The sequence below is a fragment of the Diaporthe batatas genome (assembly GCF_019321695.1).
Source record: "Diaporthe batatas strain CRI 302-4 chromosome Unknown Contig00008, whole genome shotgun sequence".
Classification (NCBI taxonomy): Eukaryota; Fungi; Ascomycota; class Sordariomycetes; order Diaporthales; family Diaporthaceae; genus Diaporthe; species Diaporthe batatas.
The window spans coordinates 2,229,572-2,243,241 of record NW_025408555.1 but is presented as its reverse complement, the minus strand read 5'-3'; the positions used below and the strand labels follow the sequence as shown (position 1 = coordinate 2,243,241).

The 13,670-nt window shown below is 53.3% G+C and overlaps 3 protein-coding genes across 3 annotated transcripts; all 3 read left to right on the top strand.

Annotated features, from left to right (window-relative positions):
- Positions 1 to 160: 160 nt before the first annotated feature.
- Positions 161 to 2,375, top strand: KVR01_007366 (uncharacterized protein). Its single transcript, XM_044792486.1, has 2 exons — positions 161 to 430; positions 516 to 2,375. Exon 2 carries the CDS (start codon positions 672 to 674, stop codon positions 2,064 to 2,066), a length of 1,395 nt encoding a protein of 464 aa, XP_044643619.1. The 5' UTR covers positions 161 to 430; positions 516 to 671; the 3' UTR covers positions 2,067 to 2,375.
- Positions 2,376 to 4,545: 2,170 nt separating this feature from the next.
- Positions 4,546 to 5,391, top strand: KVR01_007644 (uncharacterized protein; the record flags this gene model as incomplete). Its single annotated transcript, XM_044783249.1, has 1 exon — positions 4,546 to 5,391. Exon 1 carries the CDS (start codon positions 4,624 to 4,626, stop codon positions 5,389 to 5,391), a length of 768 nt encoding a protein of 255 aa, XP_044643897.1. The 5' UTR covers positions 4,546 to 4,623.
- A 2,813-nt stretch (positions 5,392 to 8,204) lies between these two features.
- On the top strand, positions 8,205 to 10,090 carry KVR01_007202 (nicotinamide-nucleotide adenylyltransferase). Its single transcript, XM_044783296.1, has one exon. It carries the CDS (start codon positions 8,409 to 8,411, stop codon positions 9,351 to 9,353), a length of 945 nt encoding a protein of 314 aa, XP_044643455.1. The 5' UTR covers positions 8,205 to 8,408; the 3' UTR covers positions 9,354 to 10,090.
- The last annotated feature ends 3,580 nt before the right edge of the window (positions 10,091 to 13,670 follow it).

The following is a 13,670-nucleotide window of genomic DNA, read 5'->3' as shown; positions in this document are numbered from 1 at the left end:
TATCTTATCTGCGCGATGCAACTCAAGATTATCCCGGCGATCCGTGTCAAGCCGCAGCTAACCCGGATCTGGCATTTGCATCCGACGACAACCATCGCATATAATGTCAGGGCCAGAACAAGTCCTCAAGTCAGGAGTCATTTCCCCTCTCCAACGTCCTGTCCCCTCCCGAAGTTCACCCTTGGCCAACACACACATTTCATCATCTCAGTTTGCGTCGTACGTCTGGTGATCAGTCAGAGGCTCCTTTCGAACCTTCCTGCGATTCAATCTCTCTGCCCAAAGCACATAATACTTGTCGATAGATATCCCTTTAGTCTTCGCTACGTGAAGCTGCCGCATGCGAGCACTCACGCTGGGGCCGTCAATGAAATACCACCCACCGTCCTCATCTGACTCGTCGAGAGACTTCCAGATAGTTATGGATAATGTGAGATGATGCTTCCTAGACATTGAGAGCTGCACCTCTGCCAAAGTGTCCGGGCATGATACTAACCGCGGTGCTGCAACATCAGACGTCGTCCAGCATCGACGCCCGCCGCAACCTTGAATCGCACGGAGAAATCACCATCTCGCTCCATTTCGGTATTAAACGCAAGTCTCTGTTCAATTTCTGAGCGAACGAGAAATTAGAGACCGAAGTATCAGTAACCGGCACACAAATAAATACCATGCCAGCGAACAGAATCCGGGTGGCCAAGGGCTCCTGCTGGCCCTGCAAGAAGAGGCGCGTCAAATGCGATCTTGCGAAGCCGACCTGTCGACGATGTGCCGCAGCCGGCGCCACATGCGACTATAACAGCCGGCTGATAAGGTGGAGCACGCGGCAGAGCGCCCACGTGCCGCCCGCGTGTGGAAGAATCTCCAGGAGCGAGGTGTGTCTCACCGTATCCCTTGACGCTTGCGAGCGTCAGGCCCTAGACTACTTCCACCGGCGGGTGTGGCCCCTCCTCTCCACGTCCAAGGATCCATGTGCTGCCCCGACACCGGTCGCCCTGGAGCACCGCGTTGTCCTTCTCGCGGCTTGTGTACTGTCCGATTCGCACAAGCGGCTGCAGGACGGCGCTTTCAGCGACAACAATAGTCCCAGCGAAAGGCGTCTGGAGTGTCTGTCTGCTGTGCGAACCGAAATCGGCGGCTGCTGCGTCGACGTGAAAGGGACTGGTCCTCTCGTGGCACTCCTGTTTGCTGTCATCTTGCTGCATTTCGATGATGGTTACGTGGGTTGCACCTCGAGGACGGCGTCGACATCCAGCCACTACAGCGGCGTTCTGGCCATTATCCAGCGCCTCGGTGGCATCTATCCTGTGCTGAGGACAGCCCCTGAGCCGCTGCACATGCTGATCTCCGAGTTCGTCACCACGGACCTCACGGCGTCGATCATTCGGGGACGGTCTCCGGTCTTCCCGCCGGAGGTGTGGGACGTCATTGATCAGGGACCAGTATGGTGGAGCAAGGACCCCTTGGGCCGGGTATCACTTGCATCCGTCTTTCGTGAAATGGCGAGCATGAGCCTGTATCTCGCGGCTGTCACCACCATGGCCCAAGACTTCTCCATCGAACGAGTCCGCCGCTTCGAAAATGCCCTCCGTCCCGTGTACGCTCCGCTGACCATGGAGGACAGTGACTGCCAGAGCATGTCCTCGGATTCATCCGGCGAAATGTCAGACACGGAGATGGAAGCAGTGCATGCGTTCACTCTTATTCGTGCCTTTCAACATGCCGCCCTGCTGTATCTCTACAGGGCCATCTGTGGTCTCCCCACGCGACACGCGCTCGTGCAGCAGCACGTCAAGTCCTGCCTGGGAAGTATCTTTGAAATTCCGCGGCAGGCCAAGGTCCTGAATTGTGTCATCTTTCCCCTGTTTCTTGCTGGGTGCCACGCCGTGTCTGCAGAGGACCAGGTGGCGGTAATGAGCATGGTTGACTTGTTGTATGATCACATGCGATTTGCTTCGATCGAGGCCGTGAGGTCTGTTTTCAAGGCAAATTGGTGCTCTACACAAGCCAACACGCCATGGTCCGAAGTTTTCAAACACCTGGGCCCCAACGCTCTGGTGCTATAGAACTATCAGATGAGATTCTTTATGTTTGTACTGTTTTGCACTAAGATTGCCAAGTCTGGGAAAGTCAGTCCACCTTTCGAGAAACCAGTGTCTTCTGAAGTCGGGCGTCCGTAACTTCAATTTTCTTTTGTGTTTCCTAGGATCCATTTGCTGTCTGCCAGTTCATCCTTCTCACATTACATCTCTTCTTGTGAGAGAGAATCATAGCTTCCAAAGCCCTCCAGCAGAACCAAGCGTGCTCAAGTGCACCATGCCTGCACTTGTATATCCTGTAGTAGCCCATTCAATGCTGATTTCGCTTCTACACCGTCTACGTCTGAAGCCATACGTGGCGCCTTCATACAGTGATTAACGAAGACCCGGCGTGAAGAAAAACAGAATGCCAATGACAGTTCGAAGAGAATATAATACATCTGTGGGCACGAAGCCTCGTCATCGTGCCGCAGAAACAGCTGAAATTCTATTTCGATGTTTGTCCATCTATACGGGAGAATAGATCGAGGGGAAATCTAGGCGCTCCGCTCACCGGTTAGATGCGGCCTTTGCGTTCTTATTGGCACATAAGTTGGCACTTCCGGGTGTCTCTACCACACTCCACAGCTGAGGGGCTGACAACCAGTAACAAAAGTCGGGAATCTATGAACTCTTGGGTTTTTTCACGGACCATTCGTCGACAAACTTCAGATGCATCGACCAGGGCGCGTCTTGCAACATTTACCGGGTTGGTCAGGATGGTCACTGGATCTTCTGGCTGGAGAGTCTTGGCAACTCACCCCGAGAGCGCAGAGAAGAAGGCCGGCTAGCGATAGTGCTGTCCTTGATTTCTCACCACTGTGTTCCGGCTCGATTCGTACCTTGGTCACAGCTAAATCGTGACACTGGTAGAGCGGTTCCATACGCTCCGGAAGAAAACAATACACAGCTATGCATAAACTGCAAAAGCGCAGGGGACGTTTGCGAGGGTGGAATCAGAACAGGACTGATAGGGTTTTCCGTGATCTTCGTCCTTTACTATAGCGACTGGTGCCCGGATTCCATGACTATGAACAGATGTCAAAGTGACTCGATGCGGTATGGAACTAAACGTCAAGCGCACATTCTTGGAAAAGGGCCTCATCCATGGTCTCGCCGCCAATCACAGGGGCCGCAGGCACTTGAAGCTGTTCTGCTCACCATCGGCAGGGTTCCATGTCTCAATGAGATAGTCTTTCGTGCCGAATGTTCATGTTTGATTAGTTGGCACCACGATGCACGGCCAAATAACATGTGAAAAGTATTTGCCGGCCATCAATGCAAGATCGTGACTTGTTCTTCTTGTGTGGGTGGTACACAAGTCTGGAGTCTGTCTTAATCCCGGTCTGCGCCAAGATCTCAACGGGTGGGTCTCTCTGTCTACCCCTAATAAGTCGCTGTGGAATACACAGTGCTCTGTACTTACAGTGAAAGTAGCATCCTCGAGTGAGGTGGATGCGCCAGTGAACTGGCCCCGGTGAACTGTCCGCGGTGAACTGGCCGCGGGAAGCAATGCATGATCCCCACCGATGTTGTGTCTCGTCCCCACCACATGCGGCTCTCCCCGGTATTGGCAGGCCACATACGCCGGATTGGGTTTGCCACATCACCTCCGCCTTGACCAGTATGTAGCGCAGGCGCCTCTGGAGCGTTGTGGGGTTTGAGCTAGCCGTCCGGCCGAGAATAGCCTTTCGTGTGTTGCTGGCAATTGGCGGGGGTCGATGATTCAGGCCAAGAAACTTGCGATCAGACCCGCGGGTTGAGGTTGATGCTCGGCTCAGGGCAGGCCTGGAACCTTGGAAGCAACCTCGGGCAGGACAAGGCCCGCAACCAGGGGCAAGGGTGCCGGCATTCACGCGTATAGCAAACTCCATACATCCTAGATGATGGTCTACACCTGGCTGTCCATCTAGCACTTCAAAAATCACTAATAATTTGACAACCACTATCTTGTAACATTGATTATCCCAGGGCGAGGTAAATCCGTGGTAACCTCCTACCTCAGTACATGTTAGGTACACTAGTGTTCTTGAATCCTCATCAAGTCAGTCAGGCAGAGTGTTAGTTGGCAACGGGACTCATGACTCTCGATCGACTGTTGACCCCGGCGTTAACGGCCGAGTGTTCGGGCGGCTCGACCCCGTTACTTCCGGCAGTGGCCCTTGCGTTATGCACCACCAATACCTCGGGCCTCTCCTAAACGCTTTTCCCGAAACCCTCCATACAACAACCTGCATTGCCAGGCAGGCCAGACGGGGTGCGGACGAATATACTCTAGCCACGGAGAGTCAAACATGCTCCAACGGAACCATGGTCACTGTCTCCGTGCCATCCGTAGCCTCCAAGGTTGCCGAGGCCCAACGTTCACCGCGAGTTTAAATCAGGATATAAAGGCTTCCCGTTCGCTATTATTGCTGCTTGAATACATTGCTCACATTCTAATCACCATTAGCATTGAGAAACATAAGCCACTAGGGCCTTCACGACGACAACATCAACAGACAACACACACCCAACAGCACTACACTATTTACTCTTGCCCGCCATGCCTCTCGGAACCCTATCACTCAAGGCTGAAGCCAACCCCATCTTCGCACCACCGTACCCCAAGCATCACGACCCCTACACCTTCTCCATCGACAAGGTCCTGAGCATCTCATACCGCGTGGCCGCATCACAGGTCCGCCACCTGGTGCCCGACGTCCTGGAGCTCGAGGACGAGCCGCTGGTGACGACCATGTTCCTCGAGTACGGCATGAGCTCCGTAGGCGTGTACAAGGAGTTCGGCCACAACGTCGAGGTGCGGCACCCGGGGACCGGCGAGAAGTTCCGCTACAACATCATCCTCATCCTCGACAACGAGTCGGCCATTTTCGCCGGGCGCGAGCAGTACGGGTTCCCCAAGGTTTTTGGCCGGGCTGACATCAAGACCGAGAACGGCACCCGCTTGATCATGGCCAACACCGAGCGCCCAGCCGGTAACACCCTCGTCGAGGCCGAATTCATCCCGGACACGAGGCTGCCCGACTCGGCCGCCGCAGCCGCCGCCGCCGCGTCCGGGCAGCATTGGTTCCTCAACCTCCGCACCATCGAGCAGCCACACCCGGGCTGCGCGCCGCAGATCCTCGAGCTGGTCCCCGTCGGCTTTGAGATGAAACCCGCTGAGGTCTGGACGGGCAAGGGCAACCTCCACTTCCCACGCAGCTCCGCCCAAAACCCCTGGTGTGGGCTGGACGTGCTGCGGTACGAAGGCAGCATTTATTTGAAGAACGTCACTGCTGTACTCAAAGTTCGTGGAAGCTTGCCCATGTGAAGAGGCCTTGGATGTGGGTAGCTTGGCGTTCCGATGAGTGTCCGCGAAGAAAAGTGTCCTGGGTCTTCAATCATCATTGTTCGAGAAGGTTGGCAAAAAAAGAGATTGTAAAAAAGGAATTATTTGTCATCCATTGATTGTATTTGAGGACCTGAATAAAGCTCTGCACATGCAAGACTTGCTTGATCGACGTGACCAATTGGCATCTAAGGAGGGAGCTCTTTCCAGTCCGGCGCTGGACCACTCGAGCGTCCCAGACCTACTAGTCCTAATTGGAACCTTGAACAAGACGTAGAGTACCGCTAACTAAAGCTGAAAACGTTTTAATCAATGTGTGGAATATATGAATCTATTGAAGACCCTACTTTATAGGTGGGCTGTAGGAGGAGGAGTTGGATGACTGCCCAGGTGTGCTGATAGCACGTAGATATAACTACATAGAACAGAGCAAAATAACTACTAGTATAGCGTGGCTAAAGCTTAACATGGAAAGAATTTGGATCTCGTTCCATGCTAAGGTCCTCGGCATCTTCGCTCTCCCCTAAGGCTGCTAAGTAGCCCGGACAGCCCCATAGTCTGTCCAGTCCAAGTAAACTGTTATTGTGGTAGGAATCAAGCGCCTGACCTGAATATGGTAGCATTATTTTGAAAACCTTAGCTACCTTTGCTTAAGACAGCGAGGATGCAACGGCATGGGCCTGTAGTCAAACTTGAGGGGGGAGTTGGGCTAAATGGAAAATTGTCGAGGTATTTATATCGAACAACTGGTTTCGCTTCCATTCCGCATACGTCCGAGGACATACATGGCGCCTTCATACGGTGATAAACACCCAAGGAACCAGCGCTTAAAAACATTAACGTGACGTACACTTGAGGTGTGGCAACTATGTCTTGACAGGCCATCAACTCGTCTTCGAGTAGATCGGCCCCTGCATATCATTAAATCGGAGGACGATTGCGCCAACGAGACAGCTGGTTGTAAGCGGGTCGGCTGGAGGTATTCCCGTCAGCAGCCACCAGTTGCTGGCGGATCTGACCCGGCACGGGATTTCCGCGTCTGGACGGATGATTCCATGGCGGTAACCCGCTGCAGCCTCATGAGCCCGAGTTCGGGTCAAGTCCTACAGATTAGGTGACATTGACGGCAAAGGGATCGTCCTTGACTTAATGTCCGGAGGACCATCATGAGTTTGTACATTAGGTTAACACTGCACGAGCATATCAGAGATGGAACTCATATAATAAAATATTTAGACCCTACGAGACATTCTATGGTATTTCTCAACCATCTTATCTTCAACGGGTCGAATAAATGACGGCGGAGGCTATCTCGAAGATACTAAGCTACGTCACGGCAAAGCTCTCTACAAGAATAATCGCAGTCGGCTGAGTTGTTGTTGTTCGGACATTTTCACCAGCACACTCGGACGAAAGGCTCTCTTGAAAGGACAGCGCACCACATTTCTTATAATCTTATATGATCCGAGAGCTGGATAACAAGCCGAAAACAGAGAGGCTTAGCCTCGCCGACAGTTTTGCCAGAGCCTGGGTCATATTTCTGTTACGGATACAAACCTTGGAGACTGGGGACAAGTAGTTAATACTTTGCGGCCCAGATAGGAGCCAATGGGTGAAAAGTGAGGCTGACAATGAAGGCACTCGTGGCTATTCTAGGTTTTAGAGTGTTCTCCAAATGGGGGAGGGTTGACTCGGTCCAGAACAAGTAGCTTTAAGGAATCGACGTAGTTATGAACGGGAGAGCGCGGATATGAGACTTTCCGCAGCCAAAGGCCGATGATACCTACGAGAACATAGATTCGTAGAAGAGTTGCCTATTATGCAGCGACGAGCACCTATGAAGAAACCTGATGGCAACATCGCCTGACTTGCAAATCTCACGACCTGTGAAGATGTTGAGTTTGTTCTTCGAGGACTTCATGTATTGTACTAGTAGTTTCATTTTCATGACACTCAACTTCACCAGTACTCATCTTTCGAGAATGGTCTGGAGCTGATGGGGCTGCTAGATGGAGGTAGCGCTCAAGACCTGGTGTTCTCCTAGCCTCCATTGCTCCTAGCCCTCGACCTCCTACATCCTGGCCTCCTACACATGTAGCCTACTATCTATTCATATCAAACCTCCCACACAGCCTTCTTCCCAGCCGAAGCTTCTCGTTCGTACTATCCCCATTGATCATCGACACCCGCCCGGTAGCTCTTGTGCACCTTGAGCCAGTGGGTTCCCACCCGGCCCGTAAAGCTCACTGATTGACATGTCCTGCAACGGCCGCTGGTCCGATGTGTTCGATATCCCCTGCGGGTATAACTATGATCCTCACTTGGCTGCATCGCAGGCGTCTCGAACCCATGCTCCTTCGGCTTGGTGAACTCAAGCCGACGGCCTCGGAACACAACAAGTCCCGCCGTGGTCAAGGTCATGACCAGAGGAAGTCCGAGCCCGACCCCCAAGCCGATGGAAATCTCTCTGGACTTGCAACTCCCACTACCATCCGTGAGGGCGTCCGCTTTTATTGAATTTAATAACACCAAATAAGATACGCATTGACTCGGAGACTCGGGAGTGCCAAAGAGCAGAGGACGCGAGCATTCGGAGGTGCTAAATGAATCCCTTAACGACCCTGTTCTCTAGCTTTGTCTTCCAAGGTTGTTAGTAATGTGATACTGCCGGCGGATAGAGCAGCACAAAATGCAAAATGCAGCTGACTGGAACAGGCAATAGCTCAACAGCCATTACTGCGGGTGTGTGCCAGGAACTGGTAGTGGTGAGGGAGTCTACATTCTTAACCGATGCTGCCAGTCCCGGGCGCCAGTCCCGGGCCCGGAAGCCTCGGCCCCGGCCGCCCGGAGGTCGGTCAAGAGCAGCATGGGTCCTTGCGCTGAAATGATGCAATGAACCCCTCCCAGGTTGTTGATAAACCAGCCCAGCTCCCAGCCCTCCCCACAGCTGCCGGTGCCGGGACAGCTGTCAGCCCTCCAGACAGAAGCCCGAGGCCACGATGGCATCTGGAGCTGGCCAAGACACCACGATGGCCAAGGCACGACTCCAAGCAGCGCTGCGAAGCTTCCAGTCCTCCGGGCGACCCTTCCAACTGATCCAGCAGGACGCGCCCGGCACGGCTGCAGCAGCACCGCGGAGATGCCGGGCGCTGGTGGTGCTCGACTCGAGCTTCAACCCGCCCACGCTGGCGCACATGCACATGGCGACGTCTGCCGTACGAGATCTACGGAAGCAGCAGCAGCAGCAGCAGGACATGGCGACGGCAGACGGCCTGGCGGATGAGGTGCGGCTGCTGCTGCTGCTGGCGGTCAACAACGCCGACAAGGCCCCCAAGCCGGCGACGTTTGAGGAGCGGCTGTTGATGATGGAGGCATTCCGACAAGACATACGTGACAACGAGGCAACAACACTACCGGTCGACATCGGCCTGACGACGCATCCCTACTTCCACGACAAATCCGCCGCCATCGCCACGTCGCCCGAGTATAACGACCCACAACAAACGAAGCAGATATTCCTCGCCGGCTACGACACCCTGACCCGCATCTTCACGCCCAAGTACTACACATCGCCGGTGCCCGAGGCTGGGGTTGACCCGCCGCGACCGGGCAAGACGCCGATGCAGATGGCCCTGGACCCGTTCTTTGCGCGGGCCCAGCTGCGGGTCACGATGCGGACGGACGACGACTGGGGCGGGCGGGAGGACCAGCTGGGCTACATAGAACGCATCATGCACGGCGGGGAGCTGGAGGAGGTCGGGGGCCGGAGGGAGTGGGCGGGGCGCGTCGAGCTGGTCGAGGGCACGTCGGGGGGCGCCGAGGGGGGGGTTGTGAGCAGCACGCTGGCGAGGGAGGCCGTCAGGGCCAGGGATTGGGGCCGGTTGAGGGAGTTGGTGCCAGGCGAGGTCACGAGGCTGGTCGAGGAGGACGCGGTGGCGTGGTGATGCAGTTTCCCGCGCAGCACTGGCAGTACACCTGGGCAGATCGGCACACCGTCGTGTGTCCATACTTGTGAGTGTCAGATGGCGAACACAGGATGTTGATGTATCGCGCCACGCCCAACCACCGTCACGTCGCGTGGGACAACTGACATCACACCCAGTAGGCCAGTCACTGCTCGGTTCCTTGCCAACTGCCAGGCATCCACAGAACTCACTGGCACAGGTCAAGGCTTAGAGGCATTCTACAGGGGAGTCAAATTTGCTCTCTACTGTGTACCTCGGCTGCTCTGAATGAGCGGCTTGGACTGACATCGGGCATGGCTCCACACATCCTCGAGCCTCACACAGTACTGTGTAGAGATCACTTGTTGCTACTATTGCGTTGAAAGGGCACTGTCCCGAGGCTGTCCCATGGCAGGACTGCCTGTGGGAGATGGTCCCAAGGGAGGCTGTCCCATGGCAGGACTGCCTGTGACCATTGGCCTTGAATGCTGAGCCTCAATAGTCCTGGGCAGTGAGCTCTCTGAACTGTCTTGCGTAGATGTGTGACCATTAGGAGGAGCATCCCAGTGAACGAAGAGGGTGAGGCCCGGACAGACCGTGCCTACACACACAGTACGTCGACAAGCGCACGCAACAGACCCAAGACCCAGCTGTGAAAATTTGAATTGCGCCGTGCACTCCGGCCCAAGTCATTCAACTTTTCCACTCACTGTGGGTCCCCAACCCCGGTCGGCCGCCCACACCCACCGCACACAACAATATCAACCACGCTTTCAGCCCCGCCACCATCCACCAAACAACCACAACAACATGGTCCGGTGGTGTAGTTGGTTCATCACATTAGTCTAACATTAAAACCGCTTTAAAAAGCGATTAATGGGAGCACTAAAGGTCCCCGGTTCAAGCCCGGGCCAGATCAGACAGTTGTGGTTCTTCTTTTGCCTCTTGAGGGAGTTCTTTTTTTTTTTTTTTTTTTTTTGCCTTTGCTTCTGATGGCCATGGAAAATTTGGTTGGGACTCAGCACTGTACTAATGTCCCACCAGTGTGTTGCGCACTTTGGTCAGAGTCGTGCCCTTGCTCCAGCCACCTCCTCAGCCTCTTCGGCTGCGTTTGTCCGGGACTTCCTTGCTGACAACCCTGGGGACCGTATTTTGCACGTCAATCCCCCAGATCCAATCGATGAGGGCCGATGAGCACGATATCTTGTTCATTCCTTATCCAGCTGCTTGTGGTGCCGAACTTATACCGATGTGTCCACCCAGCATGAGACCGCCCTGATAACGCTACGACTCCAACTCCCAAACACACGTGCCTAAGAAACGATGCCTGCTGGCACTATCCAAATGCTTCAAGTTTAATCAGTTTATGCCTAAGCATAAATAAGTGGGCCTGCCTCGCAGAACAACACCTGCTCTGACAACAGTACTGAGACATTAGAAAAGAGCACATTGCGTCTGTGGTTTTCCCTAGGTAGCCATATGACCCGCTGCCCTGTGTTGCGCATTTTCCTTAAAACAAGTTTTCTGGTCTGTATCCAAGTTACAGGAAAGTTGAGATTCGGTCAAACAGGAGGAAAAACCTTGAGCGTAAATTGTAACCTTCTTGAAAGCCTTAAACCTAGATATGCCAGAATTTGGCTCCGTATCTCCGGAACACCGTAAATATGTGACACGTACACAAGCATGCGTATCTCTGCCATGATTTATTGGTCAATCGGCTAAGCGACAGATCATGGGCGACACTCACTGAATGAGGATTCCTCAATTGTTCCAGCAGGTATTATAGACGCGGAATCCATACTACGCACAACGGAAACGTTCTCCTCTACAACTACGGAGAGCACGGCGAGCTTACACGGTTCTGTACACTTAGGCAGAGACAGGGACTTGGCAGAGTTCAACGCTAGTATAGTGCACCTATTTATGGTAAGCTCTGCTAGCCTCCCAGACTTCTGGTGCCCCTATGCTGAACCTTAATCTGTATGGCTCAGCAACATTCCCTCACGAATATGTTGCCCTGTCTGGATAGATCCGAATCGTCGGAATTGTCGATCACGAAGTGATCGATCAAGACACCTTCGTAGTGTTTTGCTACAATATTACGAAGTAGCTTTCTTCGGGATCAGTACTGTACCGTTCCAGCGAATCGATCATAGGCCTGTGTCACAAGTCATCGTCGCCCGCATGAACATGGAATCCTGAAAAAGGACAATCGCCTATTTCCGCCACTTCCTCAATGCCAAGGAAACCCCGTAGACAAAGATCCCATAGGCATGGTTTCGAAACATTGATTGGATGTAGTGAAGGAAGGCCCTGTTGCAGCTCGCCATGGACATGGTCTTGCCATCTGGGGACGGAGATTAGCGAGTCGCATCTTTTGCACACGCCACGTGCCGAAGTACTCCCCGGGTCTCTCACGGCCTACGTTTTCTGGATGAAGCCGAAGGATCCGTTCTCACGGCCCGGGCTTTCTGAGTGAAGCCGAGGCATAAGCTACTCTCATCCACCTTGGTTGCGGACATATCCCTACTGGGAGTCTATTATGCAGTTGAAGCAGCACGTCGATGATTCATGACAATGCGGGACAGGCGGCCTAGGCAAGGTACGATGTTGTTTTCTTTGCAAGGAGCTTGAGCCTAGTCGCATTTTTGCTAAAGCTTGTAGAAACTGCGAGATGCTGCTTTCACTTAGTGCCTAGGTAGTCAGTCTCCAAAGCCGAATAAAGGTTTCGTTTCTAATCCCTATATGTATGGAATGTATGTAGTTATAAACGCTCAAGGCCTAGCTTTCCTTGAAAAAGAAGAAGAGAATGCTAACAATAGTGCAGGGAGAAGGGCAAACAAGCACTCAAACCAGACATGCAGAGTGTCCATTAACACAATCCAGCCTTCCAAGGTTGTCATCATTGTGAATCTCACCTCCGGAAGGTTTGGTAGCTGTCTCCTTGACAGTCCAGGTTACACATCTTACAAAATGAGGTCAAGCAGGGTCATGGTACCTTTATCCTGTTTCCCTTAGCCAGAACTGTTACATCGAGGCGCGTCCAGACCGGCCGAAGAGGTATTGCTGGATCGGGGTCCAGATTGGTCCAATGCCTGTTTTTAGCTTCCAATAGAAGCTGTCCTCGCGCGCGCGCGCGCTGTCTGGAAGCATAGAGCTGGGAAAACTTGCGAATGCGAGACAAACGTCGAGAGATACTTTGCGTGTGACCGCATCGTGAAGCGCGAGCTGTGACCGCTTAAGGGCTTGTGGCCATTTTCTCCACTACCTAGGTACCTGGGAATATTCATCGTCTCAACGCTCCGTTGAAGGTGGTCTAGAGGTGGATATTTACCGTTTCAACGCTGTGGAACCAAACACATCCCGTGACTTCACATGTTCTATAATCGAACTTCACTGAAAACAGTGCAGTTGTTGATGTAGCAGCCCAAATCATATCGCGCCACGATACCCCCGGATGATAGTAATGCCCCTGAGCAGAATTAACTCTAGGATAGATCCACCGCAGGTAGGAAGTCTATGGTAAATTTACCTGAAAGTTTGCTTTACGTTCAAGCTAGCTGATTCACCTTCACGGATGTCGTAGTCTGCTACAAGCTTACCGTCAGCCTGAGCGCTTGGTCTTGAGAATACATTCCGGACAAGGCCGTCGCAATACTCTCTGTTTTCTCAGAGCATGCTCGAAATATAAAAGCTCCCTCACTCCCACTCGTACCCTTTGACTGCAACCATCAGAAACATCAGTCACTCAACCACTCATCACTCATCAATCGTCATTTCCACACCTCACCAACCCACAAGTCTCTTCTTCCCCCAGTCAACATGCACGCCGCTACTCTTTTCACTCTCGTGCCCGTTCTCATGGCCGGCGTCATGGCGGCCGATCCACAGTGCCATGTACTTGTGAAGAACAACAAAGGACAAAGCGGCTGCTTCAACTTTGGAAGATCAGCCTTTCACCCTCACACTGATTTCCCCATCGGCTCCGGTGGTTGTACCATCGAGGCCAGTCCGGAGAATGACCCCAACAACCCGTGTGCTGGTCTGGTGAACGGCGTCACAGCGGCCTGCGGAAGCGGCCGCGACATTACTTTTGCGCCCGGCCTCTGCCCGGTAAGCCTCATTCATCCGTCTGGTGGATTGCTCTAAAATGCAAACGCTGACAACTGCCAGTAAAACAATCGCCCCGTACGGGTTCTATGATAGCAGGGGTATTCCCCCATCATAGACGAGACACTTTCCGGTGTAGATGTGGATCGGGAATAAACAATTGATACGATTACATTATTGTGCTTTTTGGATGGGTGTGGTGGATGC